The sequence below is a fragment of the Lynx canadensis genome, chromosome C2 (assembly GCF_007474595.2).
Source record: "Lynx canadensis isolate LIC74 chromosome C2, mLynCan4.pri.v2, whole genome shotgun sequence".
NCBI lineage: Eukaryota > Metazoa > Chordata > Mammalia > Carnivora > Felidae > Lynx > Lynx canadensis.
In genome coordinates this window covers 9,459,578-9,479,658 of record NC_044311.2, presented here as the reverse complement: position 1 = coordinate 9,479,658, position 20,081 = coordinate 9,459,578, and the positions used below count along the sequence as shown (strand labels likewise).

Here is a 20,081-nt window from a genome sequence, read left to right as displayed (position 1 = left end):
GGGACAAAGAGAAAGGGAGACAGAGAATCAGCACAGAGGCCGATGTGGGGCTCGATCCCACAACCCTGGGATCATGACCTGAGCCGAATCACGAGGTGGACACTCAACCAACTGAGCCACCCAGGCGCCCACACAACTTTTCTTTTAACGAAAGAAAGAAAAAAGAAGGGGGGGGGGGAAGGAAGGAAGGAAGGAAAGAAGAGACAAAAGAAAAGAAAAGAAAAGAAAAGAAAGAAAAGAAAAGAAAAGAAAAGAAAAGAAAAAGAGAAGAGGAAAAGAAAAAAGAACCAGGAACAAACAGGTTCCATGACTTGCTTATGGTGTCAACATTCACAGCTTCATGACAGGGCGGAAATGTGTACTGAATATCTGCAGATGTAGGACAGGGGGAGAAGGTGCCTCTGAGGACAGAAAGCATGGCATGTGCCCTGGGCTGCTGCTGGGTCCTGATGCCTCCGTGCATGTCAGGCAGCTGGGAATAAAAGCCGACATAAAGATGACACACTGTGTTCGGTGTTTGGTTTACGTGACACTTCCCGTGGGCGGAGAGAGAAATGCAGAAGTCGCCTACAGAGAGGCCAACAGCTAAATCACAGGAGGTGGGGGGAGACGGAGACCCCAGGACAGAAGACTGACAAAGGTCCACAGTTAAGCAAGGAAGGGGAAAAGAGATTTACCAAAAATGAAAAGTAACAAACCAGAGATGACTGGTCAGAGGAGAGGCAGAGCTAAAATTCTGCCAGGGACAATTCAAGTACACACAGATACGTGCTGCAAATAGAAGTTTGGGGAGCGCCTGGGTGGCTCCGTCAGCTGAGCATCTATCTGACTTTTGATTTCGGCTCAGGTCATGATCCCAGAGTCATGAGATCAAGCCCCACCTCAGGCTCTGTCCTGAGCACAGAGCCTGCTTACAATATTCTCTCTCTCTCTCTCTCTCTCTCTCTCTCTCTCTCTCTCTCTCTCTCTCTCCCCCCCCCCCGTGTCCTTCCCCCTCCCTCTCATCAAAAAAAAAAAAAAAGTTCCAGTGGGAAATAAGGACTTTTCATATTTAATCATCACCCTGGTACCCACCCTCCAACAAGAGCACTTAGAAGACCACATCTCACGATAAGGAGGCACCTCGCTTTGGTTAGAAAGAAGGAATGCCCTACAGCCGTCTGTATTTCCAGGCACTCCTGGTTGACCCGCAGCCACAACAAGGAGCCACGGCCCTGGAAAGCCCACTGCCACCACTCGCCAGCAGACCACGGCTTCTCGAGGCTGGGCATTTGGGCACTTAGGAATATACCTCCTTCCTGCCAATGGTCATTTGTGTTTGTTCCCAAGCCTGTTCGTGTCCCTTTTGCTTACTAATATTATAAATTATGTTCACTTCACGCATAGCACAAAACAGAGCTGTTTCTATGAAAGCTGAGCTTAATACCTTGAAAAACCAACTTAAGGATTAAATGGCCAATTCAACGTGGATACACAACTGCACTGTATCGGAAAAAGTGGCGTAACAAGGAGAGGATCACATACTTCAAATCCAGCGTACGTGTCCTGTAGGCTCACGAAGGCAAAGCACTTTAGTGCCAGCCTGCCTAACAGGAAGCACCCCACAGAGGAGACTATTGTTAACTCTTACGTTATCACGATCTAAGCAGAGAGAGGGAAAGAGAGAGGAGAGCGATGAAGGCAGCAAAAAAGGAAAGGGGGGGACCCTACAAGTGGGTGCTCTGGGAAGGCTTCTCTGAGGAGGGCACACTGTGTCGAGAATGGAATGTCCACAGCGGGGCCAGGGTGCAGGGGGAGGCCACAATGAGGCCCGGCGCAGAGGGCCAAGAGCCAGGTCACGGGGTCCTAGAAGACCCCGCGTTTGATCCGAAGAGCAGTGAGAGGCAAAGGAGCAGCATGGCCCAATGGGGTCTTGAGAACAGACCAGCCAGGCTGCTGAATTAGAAGAGAAGCGCAGAGAAGCCAAGTGGAAGCAGGAGAGGGTTACCGCAGCCCGGGGACAGGACGGCGGTGGCTTCCTCCAGGACGGTTGCAGCCGTGTCGGAGGGGTGGTCAGAGATGCACGTGCACGAAGGGTTAACAGAGCCGGCTGCTGGCCAGCAGGACACAGAAAGGGGGTGAACAGTGTGACATCTATCAAGACAAACGTGTGTAAGGACGGGGGTGGGCCAGTGTTGGCAGACGACATTGCTGAGCCCATGACTGGGAACAGGAGCCTGGGGCAGGGGAGGGAGGGAGGGAGGAGGAAGGGGTGTCAGAGGTGGGCAGAAATTTGGGAGTCGCCAGCACGTAGCTGGTAGTTAAAAGCCTGGGAGGAGAGTATACGGAGAGATGCGGGCCGGGCACACCAACACTTCCAGCAGCAGAGCACCCCTGCGGGAGATTGCAATGAGGGCTTATTTGTATTTTATTTATTTAACTGTTTATTTTTGAGATAGAGCGCGGTGAGCATGAGCAGGGGAGGGCAGAGGGAGAGAGGGGGGTGACAGAGGATCCACAGCGGGCTCTGCCCTGACAGCACAGAGCCCGACGTGGGGCTCGAACTCATGGACCACGAGATCATGACCCGAGCCGAAGCCGGACGCTTACCTGACTGAGCCACCACGCACCCCCGCTGTGGGCTTATTTGTAAAGCTCGTCAGTCCATCAGGGTTGACAGTCACTGATGTAGAATCATCTGAGGAAGAGGGCACCTGGTAAAAGAGTGTTGCAGTGACCGGCCAGAGAGATGGTCAGCCCTGCTCCAGGCACCAGGACCTCCAGCTGTGGCCCGGGGCAGACACTGAGGTCCAGCCGACGCTTTGGCCAGCGAGCCCCCACAGATGCCCTGTGTCCTCCTCATGCCCCGCCCCCTGCAGACTCCCACTGGTCCACAGTAAGTTCTGATCGGCAGATAAAGCAATAACACGCAGGCTCATACACGCGCTCGTTATGACTGGGGCTGTGCGGACACAAGCGACGAACCACAGTGGACATGGGGGCATGGTATCGACGTGCATCCCGTGGGCCCAACCCCAGGTGCCAGCGTGAAGGGCAGGAGGACCCATACGTGACCCCTGGTCCGTGCAGGGCAGGCACCGCGCACGAGCTTCGTGAGGCACTTCGCCACAGGCCTTAGGTTCTCCGGCAATGATCTTTATTTATTTATTTTTTTAATTTTTTTTTTAACGTTTATTATTTTTGAGACAGAGAGAGACAGCGCATGAACAGGGGAGGGTCAGAGAGAGGAAGACACAGAATCGAAACAGGCTCCAGGCTCTGAGCTGTCAGCACAGAGCCCGACGCGGGGCTTGAACTCACGGACTGCGAGATCATGACCTGAGCCGAAGTCGGCGGCTTAACCGACTGAGCCACCCAGGCGCCCCTGATCTTATTTTTAAATTAAACTTTAAAAAATTAAAATGGCACAGGGACCTAGTTGAATACGCAGGTTCCCAGAGCCACTCTACTTCTCGCACACAGGCAGGGCGAGCAGCTCCGTGCAGGATGCCAGCAGAGACCTTGAGGACTTCCTGCATTGGCCCAACCCGGTGCAAAGTCCCTGCTTAGGTGACGGAAGAAAATCATAATCCAGGAGATGTTTCTACTTCCTTAGCCAGAAAACCTCATCCAGAACTCAAACAAGTCAAGTTCACAAAGGATCACAGGAGCATACCAGGGACTCAATAAATACTTGTGGGCTGATTCGTCAGCATTACCTTACGGAGAAAAGTAAACAATAGAACAGTGTCTGAAACCCTTATTTGCTTTATAACCTTCTCTCTTAGGGAAAAGATTATTCGGTGAAACTCAGAGGTGAAGTGGTCAGAGAATCCTCTACACTTGAGACAGAGAGGGATTTCTTGACCCAATGCTTTTTTTTTTTTTTTTAATGTTTTTATTTATTTTTGAGACAGAGAGAGACAGAGCATGAGCAGGGGAGGGGCAGAGAGAGAGGGAGACACAGAATCCGAAGCAGGCTCCAGGCTCCGAGCTGTCAGCACAGAGCCTGATACAGGGCTCAAACTCATGGATCGTGAGATCATGACCTGAGCTGAAGTCGGACGCTCAACCGACTGAGCCACCCAGGCGCCCCGACCCAATGCTTCTTAATCAGAAAGTCATACAGAGCAGCCCCTGGAAATGAGGAACCAGAGGGAACCGTCACTACCTACCAAGACAGACACCTTCCTGTCTGGTTTCTGCAGTATGTTACGTGACAAGAAAGGTCGACAGCCACACGCACAAGTCATTTCCACTGGAGATGGGGAAGCGTGACCTGTAGACCACAGGACAGAGGCAAAACCACAGGAAGGAGGGAGGAAACCTCCCCCTGAAATTCAGTTACATGCAGCTAAGTTTCACTTAGGACAGTGACCTGCGTTAAAAAAAAGTTCAATTTTGAATCTGTGGGACACACATTTTGTAAACAAATAGCTACTGATATTCTCAAACTGAGGGTTTGCTCTTTGTATCACGATTACCAAATGGACTTTATTCTTTTTTCTTTTTTTACTTTCTATAATTTATTTATTGTTGATCATTTACATCCAAGTTAATTAGCACATGTTGCAACAATGATTTCAGGAGTATCAAATGGACTTTCTTCTTAAACTACAACTGTTTTCTCGTTTAGCTACTGAGAGAGTAGTTAAGATATGAAGTCCAAACCAGACAACCTAGGTTTGAAACTCAGCACCCCACCTTGGTAGCTGTGTGACTCTGGGCGAGTTTCTTAACTTCCCTGTGCCTCAGTGTCCTCATCTGTAGAACAGGGGCAGCAAAACTCTTTCACTCAGAGGTCAGTGTGAGAATTAAATGAGATACAAAAGAATTAGAAACAGTGCCTCATACACACTAAGGGCAAAGTTGACTCTTCATTCTTCCTCTTAGACAGTCTAAGCCTAAACATCCCATATTTAGGTACGTCTGCAGATCAGGAGTCAAAAAATCAACCTGCCTGTTAAAATCTGTCTGAAAAGGTCATTCTACCATCTGGTAAAGGTAGACACTCAAAGATGTGGACACTTCTTCTTTTTTTTTTTTTTTTTTTAAATTTTTCAACGTTTATTTATTTTTGGGACAGAGAGAGACAGAGCATGAACGGGGGAGGGGCAGAGAGAGAGGGAGACACAGAATCGGAAACAGGCTCCAGGCTCTGAGCCATCAGCCCAGAGCCTGACGTGGGGCTCGAACTCACGGACCGCGAGATCGTGACCTGGCTGAAGTCGGACGCTTAACCGACTGCGCCACCCAGGCGCCCCAAGGGACACTTCTTCTTAACAGACCAGGTGAAGGGTGCCTGGTTGAGTCAGTTGGTAGAGCATGTGGCTCACAACCTCCGGGTCGTGAGTTCAAGCCCCACATTTGGCATGGAGCCCACTAAAATAAAAATATAAAATAAATAAAAAATAAATAAAAAAATAAAATAAAATAAAATAAAATAAAATAAATAAAATAAATATAATAAATAAAAAATGAAAAATAAAATAAAGTAAAATAAAAGTAAAATAAAATAAAGTAAAATAAAAAATAAAATAAAATAAAAACAAAGAAACAAACCAGCTGAACACCAGATTCAAAAGGCAAAGCATTGTCTCTAGTCTGGGGGGACGGCATGTAAGAAAGGGAGCTGAGTTTTATCTCATCCCCTATTATCAGAACCCCTAGGGTAACCCCTTATCCCCAACTCCCACCCACAGCAGAGAACCACTGCCCTAACTGATGAGAAAGTAAATCTAAAAGGAAACAGTTGTTATCTTCTTAACACACCTCACCACTGATTTAACACACTGGTGAGTCACAGTACTGTGGCCACCGTATCACCTGGGTTACACGTGTGTAAACAAACAATGAAACCCAAAATGGACACCACGCACCCAGCAGGGCTCCTGATCTGTGCCTTCGACCGACCGACCTCTCAGCCAGCTCGGCAAGGCTCACAGACACCTCAGAAGAAAGATCTGAAAACAGAAGATAAAGTACAAAGGACTACAAAGGAGACCAGCTGTATTATAATGCAGTTTCTAAAACTTGAAAAAAGTCTGTGATACAAGAGCTTCTTTATCAATGTATCAAGTAATAAGATCGAGGGGCACCTGGGTGGCTTAGTTGGTTAAGCCTCTGGACTTGGGTTCAGGTCATGATCTCGCGGTTCACGAGTTCACAAGTTTGAGCCCCATGTCGGGCTCTGTGCTGACAGCTCAGAGCCTAGAGCCTGCTTTGGATTCTGACTGCATTTCCCTCTGCCCCTCTCCCACTCACACTCTGTCTGTCTCTAATATAAATAAATAAACAAGCAAACAAATGAATAAAATAACAAGATCTATCAGCACACCTAATGAACGCAATTTCAAAGCAGTGATGAGCAAAAGTGGTATTTCAAAGTATCTGTTTCCACTGTAGCATGACATGAAAATCTTGATTTCTATCAGTGACCAAGTCACAGGTCCTGCTAATACCACTGTGCTTTCTTTTCTATGTTCACAGTGTAAGGAAATGCTGCATTTCAGTCAGAAGTTAATGAAAAGAAAGATGTAATTTCATTTCCTTACAAGTCCACAGAATCCCCAATTTCCCTCTACAGACCTGAGGTCCCAGGACCTCAGTTTGAAAGTCCTGCTCAAGAGCACGCTGTATTTAAGAGTTAACCTGCGGGGGAGACTGAATGGCTCAGCAGTTAAGTGTCTTGACTCTTGATTTCGGCTCAGGTCATGATCTCGCAGTCCGCGAGTTTGAGCCCGCGTTGGGCTCTGTGCTGACAGCTCGGAGCCTGGAGCCTGCTTCGGATTCTGTGTCCCCCTCTCTCTGCCCCTCCCCCACTCATGCTCTGTCTCTCTCTGTCTCAGAAAGAAATAAACATTAAAAAAAATTAAAAACAAAAACAAGAGTTAACCTCTGATCATTCATTTAACCAACAGTTAGCAATACCTACTTGGCTCTAAGTGCAAGTACCACAGAAGAAAATACAAAGCAAGACTGGGATGCAACCACCCTCTTAAGAATTTTCAGAATCTCTGCTCAGTGTTTATTTCGCTTCTTCCAATTTTAGTATAATTTGTGTTACCCACTACCAAATCCACCAGGATTTCTTTCTTCTCCCTCTCTCACATATATAACTAAAAGCAGAATGAACATGTGGAAACGGGCCATGGTGCCTGTTCCAGCATACTGTTGCGAGGATTTTAGGAGCTGGAGGTCGGTGCTACGGAACAAACACTAGGAGCCCTCCATGCTTCCTCTTCCTCGATAATCAGATCAGCTTTGCCCAAAGTGCAGACATTTCACAGGGGTGAAGGAGGCAATTCAAACGGAAGTTCTCCGCAGACAGTTAATTACTGCCCATGGATGGTTCCCGTGATGCTGCGAATGTACGTGCTTAATCTGTGCAGGAGAAGGGACCCAGGAGCCTGCCTCGCCAGAAGTGGCCACGCGGGGTCCTGCAGAATCACAGGAGGGTCTCGTAAAGAAGAGTAAGGAACACACGGGGATTTTTGAAAAAGTGGTTCTGTGGCAAATCCTACCGCAGAGAAGTCTGAAGGAACCAAATAGAGAACCTGCCAAGGAGGTTACTCCGGACACAGTTTTCCACCCAACCCCACGTCTCTTGTTGTTACAGATACCGTGAGTCAACAAAAGTGACTGGCAAAGAGCTTCCTGTACACAACCAGACATGCTGGAAATTCTAAAGCTCTGATGTGAACACTGGTACAAGTCTTACGTGCTAACTATCTGCCCTGGTGTGGATAATTCTATTTTTATTCCTATCGCAACTGATATCTACAGTGTTCACAGAGACTTGTAGGATTTGCCCTAAGTATAAAAACACAGGTCAGTTTAAACAAAATTCCTTTCTCATTAACATCCAATAGAGAAAATGTGAAAACAGCCCCAGATACATGCTAAGAGAGAAACTTGAAGCTCCAATTTGTTTATTATAAACGATTTCACAAATTCAAGAACGCTGGAGATCACTCTGTATTGAAAAAATAGTGACAGAAACTTACAGCTGTATCATGAGCTGGTTTTGAACCAAGTTACCAAGTAGAAACAGAACTGCTGTACTTTTATTTCAAAGGTGGCACAATGACACGCAGGTATGTAAAGATGTCACCTTGAAAGTGACGTCACCAATTAGACTGGGCTAAAGTTAACCTGAATTTTCAAAAGTCTGAGGTATCATGACCAAGGAGGGCTGGTCTGTCCTACCCACTTGATAGGGCTACACTGAATTTCTAAAGGGTACAATTATTTCTACAAAGGCACCTCTTGAATGAACACTGGAAACATCATGAGCATGAGTTTTTTAAATTATCACGTTTTCCCAAATCTGCAAAATCAGGTTTCACACCCTTGGCATCACACACTGGGAGAAAAAACAAACAAACAAACCCTAGTATGCTTCTCACCCTACCAGGTGTCAGCTTCTGCAGCCCAAGGCATGACTGGTTTGCTGTGGGAGCAGCATTTTGACTTTCCTGAATAACCAGCCTAGTGGGCTCTCACACAGAAACCATCAGCCTTGGAAAACCAAGCTCTCAGATATGGAGAACAGACTGGTGTTGCCAGGGGCAGGGAGTTGGGGGGTGTTGGGGGGAAGGGGTAGGAGAAATAGGTGAAGGGAGTCAAAAGGTACATACTTCCCGTTATAAAATAAATAGGTCATGGGGATATAATATACAGCACGGTGGCTATAGTTAATGATACTATATTGCGTATTTACAATTGCTGATAGATCTTGAAAGTTTTCATGAGAAAAAATTTTTTTAATCTTTTATTTCAATTTTTTTTTAATTTTTAATGTTTTTTATTTATTTTTGAAAGGGAGAACACGAGTAGGGGAAGGACAGAAAGGGGGGATAGAGGATCTGAAGTGGGCTCCATGCTGATAGCAGCAATCATGACCTGAGCCGAAGTCAGACGCTCAACTGACTGAGCCACCCAGGCGCCCCATGAGAAAAAAAAAAAAAACTTTTTCTGTAACTATGTATGGGGAGAGATGTTAACAAGACCTACTGTGGGGATCGTTTTGCAGTGTATACAAATATTGAATCATGTACACCTGAAATTAATATCACGTTATATGTCAATTATACCTCAATTAAAAATACAAAATAAATTATCAGCCTTGGTATATGCGTCTTGCTGTGTCATACAAATAATACTAAGCAGCCAAGATGTTCCCAGTACCTTTGGTTTAAATGCAAACTCCTTCCCAGTGAGGGTTTTCTAGGTTCTCACATGGTATGTTGATAAGGGGGGAAAATGGGAGCCTTTTTCAAATTCTTCTGTACAGTTAAGAGAAAACTAGCTCACATGAAAATTCATACTTAGTCCCCACCACTCTAAAGACGTTCTATTCAGAACACTCAAAGTCAGGCCTTGCATGTAGCTAAATCCTATTGCCACATTTCTGGCACACTCATCCACGAATGGTAGGCCGTAAGACCTGCTAAGCAGTACAAAGTCCCACGTGGGGCCACGGCTAACCAGCACAGCCAGTAGACCAAAGGGAACTACTCACGGAAGTACTTCAGCGTCTCTTCAATTTGCTCGGTCGTGAGGTCAATGTTGGCATCTGGAGAAATGAGGGGCGTATGGAGCCAGTCGTCGTGGTCATAACCGTAGATGGTGTCAGCTCTTAACTTATAATGGGGCAGCTGCTCCTCCAGCAGGCTGATGATCTCGACTTCCGGAAGATCGGTGCTGTTGCACACGTCTGGAGGCAAGAAGATGGCAAAGTGAGAGCCCAGACTGGTTCGGCCTCGCTGCTAAACTAAATGAGCTTGTGGCCGCAAGCAGGTGTCTTCGGCTACTTACAGCATGGAGAGGCCAGCGAGGCCACGTCGGGCGTCTTTTTCCTATTTAAATCCATTCTCAAAATTTAGAACACCCATCTGAAATAGTCACTTTCTTCAAAGAAAGCCACCCACTTTCTTCGAAGTAAAGCCACAACTCCCAGTGCTTTCTGGGCTCAGTCATCCTTCCCAACCCTTCCTCCGACCATGCTCTTTCAATCATTCTACGTATAAGCCAAACCCAGTTATAATTTCACCAATATGCCTAACTTCTTCCTGCCACTCTTACCATTCAAGCCACCCCCCACCCCAGGATTCTGCCTCCATTTAATTCATCTCAACTGTTTATCCACCCATATTTCTTTCCATTCATCCATCCAAATACACTCTGCGTCCCAGAGACATAGGAAATGCAACAGTAAACACAACAGTTATGGTCCTGTGCTTGCAACGCTTGTACTCTTGTGGGGCTTCCAACCAAAGTAACCGGTGTCCCTCCATCAAGGCAGAGCTGGGATACCACCTCTTCCCAGATATGCTGGTGTTCTGAACACCTCAAGCAGAGCTAACCTCTCTCCTCCCTTCTATATTCACACAGCATTTTGTCAGCTCTTCTATTGCTGCCCTTATTAAGCTCTGTCCTCTGGGTAGTTTAGTATTCAACCCATCTCCCTGTGAGATGGCAAATTTCCATCAACAGTTGTTCTCAATCCACCACCCGTACCCCTCACCCCTCATAGGTCCTGGGCCAGACTGCACGCAGGGGGTGCTCCATAAGGCCTGTGAAGGTGAATCAATCCATATAAAGCACATTAAAGAGACCTTTTAATTAAACTGTTATAAAAAAAAAATCAAAGTACCCAGGATAAGCCCAATCTTAGGCAATTTCTCTACCCCTAGGAAGAACGAATTAAATAATTGTTAATGGGAGGACACCGGGGTGGCTCAGTCAGTTAAGCATTGACTCTTGGTTACGGCTCAGGTCATGATCTCATGGTTCATGAGTTCGAGCCCCGCTTCAGGCTCTGTGCTGACAGTGTAGAGCCTGCTTGGGATTCTCTCTCTCTCTCTCTCTCTCTCTCTCTCTCTGCCCCTCCCACAAGCACACACACTCTCTCAAAATAAACAAATAACTTTAAAAATAATAAATGCTAATGGGTGAGTGCTGATTATCTCTCAGCTGATTCTGACATCAGTCATATACTGACTGGGACCCACGATGGTAAATGGCAGGTGTAAGCAGTGGTGGTCTTGTCAACCCATAAATAAACCGAAGCACCTACGGTGCTCATGGCTGGACAAAAGAAGAGAGTTAACTCGGTCTCTTGTTCTAGGAATGAGCCTTCCAAGAGAAAAACCACTCAAAAGATAAGAATAGAATAAGAGCAATTCTCCAGAAGGTTATTGCACAATGGTCTTGCCTTGCAGTAGTAAACACAGGTGGGGGACTGGGTCAAGGTGGAGGGCAGAGCAGAGGATTCAATCTCCCGTCCCCTGTCCTCTCCGAAGTGCAGGGAGGAGAAGAAAACCCTCTGGAGATCAACGAAACCACACGACAGCAAGGGGAAATAAGCAAGAGGTGCTGACAAGAGATCACAGTCATGAGTCATGCCCGAGGACGTGAAAGGAGGCATCGAAGGAAAGGAGGAAGGTCCGGCCTGAACACACACAGAGGAAATGAGTGGAGCAAACAGTGTGGGTCCCGGGGTGCTGGTCCCGGGGTGCGGCAAGCTTGGGGTGGGGGCGGAGGGAGCAGGAAGGGCCCGGGGCAGGGGTTTGCTGGAGACCAAAGCCGGCACAGCAGGGAAGACCGGTCCCTTTGCTCCTCTCCGGGCTGAACCAAGGCAAAGGCAGCGGCGGGGCAGTGGCCATGTGGCCGCTCACACTCCAGCAGAGTGTGACATCTGTGCCCAGAAGAATAGCTATGCCAGAGACTTACCTACATTCCTGTGTCCTTCGGGTCTAAGGCCACACAGCAGGGGGAAAAAAAAAAACACAGAAGCACAGGTAAAGAGAGCGTTCAGTGACCCAGTGTTTCCCTTTGGGCAGGAGCCCACTGAGATCTGTCAGACTCCCCCTACCACCCCACACACCCTCCTCTTGCTCAATTTAATTTGCAAAGCTTCTTTGCAGAGCATTTCGATTCAGGAAGTCAGTGTGGTTTTTCGAGCACCGACGAAAGAGAAGAAAATAAATACAAAGTGAAGACATTTAGAATTTTACTTGGAGCTTCTGGGACTGGCAGGTGGGGGTGGGGACAGCATCTGAACATTTGATTTCTCTGCCTAACGTGGGAAATGCCACTGCAAGTGCTCTTGGCATTGTAGTCAGTGAAAACCAGACCGGAGCCGCTCTGCCTCGAATAGAAGTTACCTCCTCCCCGGGGACAGAGCCCACAGCCCAACCTCAAGACAGACGTGTCCTATTTCTTCCCACCTCCCGCCAAGAACAAAACACCACCAAGAGGCTCAATGGGCCCATAATTAAGTGAATATTTCCTTCTCTCACAATCAGGTGAAGAGTAAGTTCCCACAATGCTCGTCTTGAGGACAGGCCTCATGGCTACAAAATGGCAGCCTTGTGAAAAGGGGACGTGGGGTCAAGGAGGGCTGACGCCCAGCTGGTGGCATCTCTCAACTGAACATGGATTGGCTCCACAAAGGACCGTGCCAGCCTATGCCTAGGGAGAGAGGCAGGAGACCAACACATTCCTGAGTGACTCACCCTCACAACAGGCTAGAATCTTCCAGCGTCACTGCTTTGGGTGGTGGGGAAGGCAACAATCTTAAACAAAAATCCCTTCTAAGAATAACGTGTCACTTTCTGAGCATGTTGGCAGCTGCTCAAACTCTGAGCCTTGACCTGTCCTTCCACATTTCCAGGGCTGAAGGTCAACCTATTTACAATGTGGGTCCTTATGCCCAAGAGACATCATTTTCCTAGAAGCACATGATGGCCGGCGAGATAAAAGTATCAAAAAGCGAGAGTGTGCGAAAATGTCTTTTTAAAAAACTCTGTGTATTTGATTTTGCCGTAATGTGACCAGTCATATAAACATAGCAAGTTTTCAGCTGCCTGGACGGCCCAGAGAATCAGAGCATAGGCAAGGATTATAGAGACCATAAGCCCTGGGGACCTCCAGTGGAGGGGACGCCACATTTGCCGCATGGAGAAGACGTACCAAGGCCTGAGGTTGAGTAAACATAGTAAGAGAGCCTCCGAGAATTCCCCAGGAATTCTGCACTGTGGCAAGCCCAAGCCAGCTGCCTTCAGGGCACTCCCCTGACCTCCAAGAAATCTGGGACACACATAATATTGGCTCTGGTTTATAGATGCAGAAGCTGAGATTCACAGGGGCTATGGAATATCTTGTTGGTCAAGGCCACACAGGTAAGTGGCAGATCCCGTTCGAGAAGCCTCAGCTGTCCGACTGAAAGCCGTGCCCCTCCCTCTGCCCTCTGCAGCCCATCTCCCAGGCAGGCACATGAGAAACGCTGACGATTTCCCAGCATATTCTGATCGGGAAGTTTTTGTTCTAAACAGGGAGACAACTTCGTAAGTATGGTCGGGATGTTCAATTAAACACACTGACAAATTAGGGAGATGTCAGAATGTTCCTTCCAGAGCACGGGAAGCAGAATGGAGAAGTAAAGTAACTTGTCTGCAGGACCACGAAGGATCAGGGGCCTGAGAAGGATGGCCCTGCCCCCTCTCTTGGGGCTCACTGACTCAAGCTCAAGGTGTAAAAGAACACTGTTGGCCAAACCTAGAGGAAAGGACCCCTTTATGCTCCTAACGGTCATCATTTCTCCAAAGCTCCAAGCCACATCATTAACATTAAAACGTGTTCTCAGATAAGGTATCAGCCTACTGATTGAACTCAGACCCCAACAGGTCCCTGGCTTCCAGCAAGTGTGCAGCAACCACAGCCCAGAACCCACCGAGCCCAGCATGTAAAACCTTCGAAAGGCCAGGCTCACCCCGGCTGTCAGGGTGGACTGAGCCCTTCGTATCTCTCCGCTCTCCAGTTACTACAACAGCTCTATGGTTGCCAGCCACACCTCCCCTGGACCCATCTGTGGAAAGATGTTTTTAAAACATGGCACTGCCCTGCTTTAGAAACCTCCCAGCTCCTCGGGGGCACCTGGGTGGCTCAGTCAGTTAAGCATCCACCTCTTGATTTCGGCTCAGGTCTCGATCTCACGATTCGGGAGTTCAAGCCCCGCATGGGGCTTCATGCTGGCAGTGTGGAACCTTCTTGGGATTCTCTCTCTCCCTCTCTCTCTCTGCCCTCCCTCCCCTGCTCATGCTCTCTCTCACTCTCTCTCAAAATAAATAAACTTAAAAAAAGGAAAAAAAAAAAAAACAAAAACCTCCCAGCTCCCTATAAAGTACTTCATGATTCAGCCCACACACGCCTTCCTAAGAAGCTGTGGGGACAGAGGTTTCCCAAAACCCAATTTCTACTTCTTCCTTTCGGTAACGTAATTCCCAAGGTGTGGCTGGGCACGTGGCTACCCGGCTAAAAACTACATTTCCCATCTCTCCTTGCAGTACGGTATGTCCCTGTGCCTGGTTATCAGGAATGCTCACAGAGCTCCCGAGCCTCGCCTTCTCCAGCTGTGGGATGCAGAGAGGGGGCTGGTGCTGAAACCACCTTCAGCCACACAAGTTAAAGGCAACAGCAGGGCAACCCAGGGTGCCTGGGACCACCTGGTGGGGTCCAATCTGCCCCTGGGACTTGTAAGAGGGGAAGAAGGAAATGTCTACCTTGTTGAAGCCACTATTACCTTAGTCTCTACTAAAACGGCCTTTCTCATCAAGTGCAGTCTCTGCTCTTTTCTCCAGTACCCCTTCAGTTAAGCCACACCAACTTCTCAACATTTGCTAAGCACGGTTTTTCACAAATCTTGATTTTGACACCAGCTGTCCTAGCTGCCTAGAATGCCCTTCACTGCCCAGCAAACTCCATCTCAAAATACCACTCAAATGTCACCTTGTATTTCAAGCTTTCCTTGACTTCTGTCCCGTGGCTATATATGTAGCACATCGACTATTTCGCTGCGATGTTATGAGTGTTTTCTGTAATCCCCTCTTCACTAACTGTAAGCCCCTCAGGAGAAAGAACTGAATTAGCCACCTTTACAGCCAGCTGGGCAAGAGTAAGTGCTCACCGAGCGCTCCATAAATAACGGGGACAAAGGCGAGGACGAATCACCAACAGGGAGCAGGGCTAGTCTGGCAGCCCCCTGTCCCCGGGATGGACCAAGGCCAGCCTTCGGCACAGGGGAGGTGGAGTCGCGTAGTGCCAAGTGCGGTCAGGCCCCTCCTGGCATCCCCCTAGGTTTCTGTTCAGCACAGAGGTAAGGCCCGCTGGGAGGTGAATGTCCCCCCGATCACGCAGCAAACACCGATTCAATCCAAGGCCCCCTATTCTTACGGCAACACTTTGGGAGCAAACCACAACAGACCTCTTCACCTGTTCGCAGGTAGAACCCTTCAGTGGCCTTCTCCAAGGCATACGTTTAGAGTGGGTCCCCCGACCCGAGGTACATTTAGGGCTCTCTGGAGCTGAGACACGGTGCTGGAGCCTGCGAGGCACCCGGAAGTTCCGGGGCTAAAACTGCAGCTACGTCCACTCGACACCCGACTGGGGCCAGATCCTCCCTCCCACAGAGGGGCTAGAAGAGGCCCCTCTGATACACAGGTGGCACGCAGTCTTCACGGAACTTGCCAGGCGCCTGAGATAAAGCTTAACATTTTACAGCAGAGGAGGCAGCTCTAAATTAGTGTCTGACGTTTAAAAATCAGGGAGTCTCGGGGCGCCTGGGTGGCGCAGTCGGTTAAGCGTCCGACTTCAGCAGGTCACAATCTCGCGGTATGTGAGTTCGAGCCCCGCGTCGGGCTCTGGGCTGACGGCTCAGAGCCTGGAGCCTGTTTCCGATCTGTGTCTCCCTCTCTCTCTGCCCCTCCCCCGTTCATGCTCTGTCTCTCTCTGTCCCAAAAATAAATAACGTTGAAAAAAAAAATAAAAAAAAAAAAAATCAAGGAGTCTCCTGTAAAGACACAGCTCCCTGGCCTCTCAGAAGAAATCGACATATCCAGGACCACGCAGTTACATGCTCTGAGCGGTGGGCCACCCCCAGATGGGGTGCGGTGACTCCGTAGGGGTTTCTGGGGCCTCCTGTCTGCAGGCCAGATGGAGGCTCTGGGCCAGGAGAGCAGGAAAGCGCACAATGTAGGGAGAGTGTCCTAAACACTCACCCAGGCTCGGGAGATCCTGGGGCAACGGCAGGGAGAGTAGAAAGAACAAAGGAGAAAGGGAACCGTGCTGGACCAAGAGGAAGGCTTTCTGAGAACAAACTGGCACAGTCAGGGAAGGAAGGGCAGGGGGAAAGTCAGGGAAGAGACAGATGGTGAGCTCACCAGCAGCAGCATGACTGCCCCCTGCTGGAAGGTTCGTGAGGCCCAGGTACAGCAGGAGCACTGTTCCGGAGCTTGGGGGGGGGGGGGGGATGGACGCCGGCCTGGCTCCATCCCCAACTTCTCCCGTCACCCCGGCAAGCCCCATCTTCCTCCGTCGGGAGCTCCATTTCTGCATCCATGGACCAAAGGCGTGGCGTTGCAGAAAAGCTCTATTCCCGCCCACACGTGTGGGAGCAGCCAGACCAAGACTCTGTGTAGAGCACTTCCTGCTCCAGCCACGAGGTGCTCGCGGCCCTGGATATGCTGATTCCTCAACCTGCCTTTTTTACAGGAGATTTCTTGATTTTTTTTTTTAATTTTTTTTTTCAACATTTATTTTTATTTTGGGACGAGAGAGACAGAGCATGAACGGGGGAGGGGCGAGAGAGAGGGAGACACGAATCGGAAACAGGCTCCAGGCTCTGAGCCGTCAGCCCAGAGCCCGACGCGGGGCTCGAACTCACAGACCGCGAGATCGTGACCTGGCTGAAGTCGGACGCTTACCGACTGCGCCACCCAGGCGCCCCGAGATTTCTTGATTTTTAAAAGTCGGACACTCACTCAGAACTTTGTAAACACCCGGGGCACCCGGGTGGCTCGTCAGTTAAGCAACTGACTTCAGCTCAGGTCACGAGCTCACAGTTGGTGAGCTCAAGCTCCGCATCAGGTGAGCTCTGCTTTTCTTTTCTTCTTTCTTTTCTCTTCTTTCTTTCTTTCTCCTCTTTCTTCTTTTTTCTTTCTCTCTCTTTCTTTCTTTCTCTCTCCTCTCTCTCTTTCTTCTCCTCTCTCTCTTTCTTTCTCTCTCCTCCTCCCCCTCCTCCTCCTCCTCCTCCCCTCCCCTTCTCTCCCCACCCCACCCCCCAATGCCCCTTGTGGGATTCTCTCTCCCTCTCTCTCTCTGCCCCTTGCTCACTTGTACCCTCTGTCTCTCAAAAAATAAAATAAAAATTTATAAACACCTGAGGGTCAAATTAAGCATGAGGGTGTTCCTCCGGTTTGTGCTCTGGGGTTTCCCATGATGCCTCAACTCTACGCCTTGGGAGAATGTTCTAGGCTACATTAAAGGTGGCAATCAAAGACAAGTAAAGGAACCTTAACTCATAAAACTGGCCCTATTCTACCCATCTGTTTTCTATCCCCCCCCCCCCCGCCAACCCCACTCCATTTCTTTACCCACAAGTTTCCACTTGGCCACAAAGACGGTGGCTGAACAGTGTGACCCCAGGGCTGTGCTTGAGGAAGCAAGCTTCCTACCACCCATTAAGCTTAGCAGTGATGGTAAACCTGCAGCAATGTTTGCAAGACGGCAAGAGACAAGACCCCTCTCCTACTTGGCCACTTGCAAACCACTTGTACAGACTTGGAAAACAATTCATTTTTCTTGAAATTATTAAGATGAAAGGGTGCAGACTCAAAGACTTACACACACGCCCTACTGGTACCAGAGACACTTGATACTTTGTAACTGGTGTCTTTCTAGAAAATTCCCATTATAGGGTTACACGTTGAGAGCCTTACCACGCATCTTCGGGGAACTGTGTTAGGAGTTACGGTCTACACCACAAAAGTTGTGATTCACAACCTACAAAGGGACCACTGGTCTACAAAGGGACCACCGGAGCTAAAGACCACTGCTCAACCATCTCATCTAACGGAAGACGAGACTGTACTCGAGAGAGGCTGAGGAGGCGCCCAAATGTCACTGAGCAACTAGCAACAGACCCGAGACTGTACAACGGCCGAGCACGTGAGAAGCCTCGGAAAGCGACGGTGCCATCTTGGATGCTGATTTGGTGCCCTACGGTTTACACGCACCCTGCCTGGTAAACAGTAAGCGCTCAATAAACATTCGCGGAATGACCCAAAGCATGTGTACCTATTCCTGAACGTCATCCACCCTCACCAACCAGCAGGCACGGTGAGGATGAAGAACACATTTTACAAATGAAGGAAACCCAAGTCTCAGAGGTGATGTGAGGAGCCAAGTGACTCTGCTCGTCAGGGGCCGAGCTGGACCCCACACCCCAGCCCACTTCCTCCCAACCCTAATTCACACATGGCTCATTCCCAGTCTGGCGGGTCCTGGTGAAGATCCTCTAGGGAAGGAATCTGCAAGCAAGCCTTTCCCTTCCTTCACTGATCTGTGCTGAGGAACCCTCCGGAAAACCGTACCTGGGGTGACACTACCAACGGGCGGGCTTCTCTACGAGGGGGTCTTCAGGTGGCTCCCGAGGTGCCACCCCAGACCTTCTGTACCAGGAACTGGCTTTTATGTCAAGTACCTCCGACGGGTTCTTGCACACCAACATTTGAGAGTTGGCAGCCTCTGGTGGTTTTCATTAACTAAATTTGCCTTCTTTAAAAACAACACCAATAATAAGGCGCGTGGCTCAACGTGCAAACAGAACACAAGGGCAAACAGGCTTCTCTGTGGGCTCCGTCCTTCCACACCTCTGATCTGTGCCTACTTCCACGCAAGACCGTTTTGACACCCCTCACGAGAACGGGTGTGAGCTCCCAGGGAGCCCGTCCTCAGCCACCCCTTCCCCTTACACAGGGTAAAAGGTGGGGGGGGGGGGGCTCACGGCTAAGCAGTGGAGGGACCAGACACAAGGCCCTCCTGTCCCCACGCAGCGCCTCGGCTCACATTCTAGCCCCAAAGAGACAGGCACAACCCTTCTTTCTCCTCCTCTTCCGCCTCGCCCCACTAAGGGCCAGCTCCCCTCGCTGTGGGGCAGCAGAGGGGGTCTCCAGGACAGGCAGGGCCACACAGAGAAACCCCCATGGAATGGGAAAGAAACGGCCAACAAAACTACAGAAAGAAAAAGCAATGGCTGTGGCCTTAAGGTGCCCCCAGAAGCAACTCTTTCTAAGAAAAAGGATCAACAATCACATGGGTCAATTCACAGAGACTAGGTGTCAGGTTCATGAGCTCTCACATTAACCACACATGAACACCAGCTCGGATGATCCCTACCCCAGAAGGAACACTGCGGCAGAGACGGCCGATCCGCCCGATGGCCGTATCCAAGTAGGGTCTGTGACATGACACTCAAGTGCAGTCACGTGCAACTGACCCGGCACTGTCCGCCCGAACACGCCAGGTTGTGGTGCAACGAGAGAGGGCAAGAGGCAGGGCAAAGTCAAGGAAGGAGCCTGCTACGCAGGCCCCCAAAATGGCAAGACCAAATCCAGTTTTGCAGAATAGTGCCTCCCGTGGGCTTTGTATAGAGACCTGGAAAAGCAGAGGATAGCACATTACAGGTTGGACTGATTCTAAAAGTAAGACATACAGCTTGAACTGTATGATATTTTAAAAGGAAAAACTAATGTGTATAAATCCAGCCCAAAGTCAAACCTGCACAAAAAATAGGAAGTGTTACTACCCATTAGAATACGTTTTAGGAGCGCCTGGGGTGGCTCAGTCACTTAAGCAACCGACTCTGGGTTTCAGCGCAGCTCATGATCTCACGGTCTGAGAGGTTCAAGCCCCGTTGTCAGGCTCTGCACTGGCAGAGAGAACCTGCTTGGGATTCTCTCCCTCTCTCCCTCTGCCCCTCCCCAACTTGCACTATGTCCCTTCAAAATAAATAAACTTAAGAAGAAAAGCAATTTGTTTTAGTAAGAGACAAATAGAATAAAATACTTTGGTTTTCCGATTTTCTTGATAGTTTCTCTTCAAAGTATAGATTGTATCATTATTAAGTTACGGGGGGGGGGGGGTGGATTTTACATGAAAATAGCCAGTGTCCGTGTGATCGTAATTAAAGTGTTCACAGCTGCATAAACAGTGTGACAGCACGTCTGGAGAACCAAAAATTGGTCGTGGCCCTTAAACCA

General features: G+C 49.0%; 1 protein-coding gene across 4 annotated transcripts in view; it reads right to left on the bottom strand.

Moving 5' to 3' along the window:
• The window catches only part of TRAK1 (trafficking kinesin protein 1), a 120,158-nt gene that overhangs the window by 80,642 nt on the left and 19,435 nt on the right, over nucleotides 1-20,081 (bottom strand). For 3 of the 4 annotated variants that reach the window (XM_030329815.1, XM_030329816.1, XM_030329818.1), the window contains exon 2: nucleotides 9,503-9,697. In XM_030329815.1, coding sequence (XP_030185675.1) covers nucleotides 9,503-9,697 — 195 coding nt within the window. Of the gene's footprint in view, nucleotides 1-9,502; nucleotides 9,698-11,715; nucleotides 11,841-20,081 lie in introns of those variants that run through there. The other variant, XM_030329820.2, reaches the window with a different exon arrangement.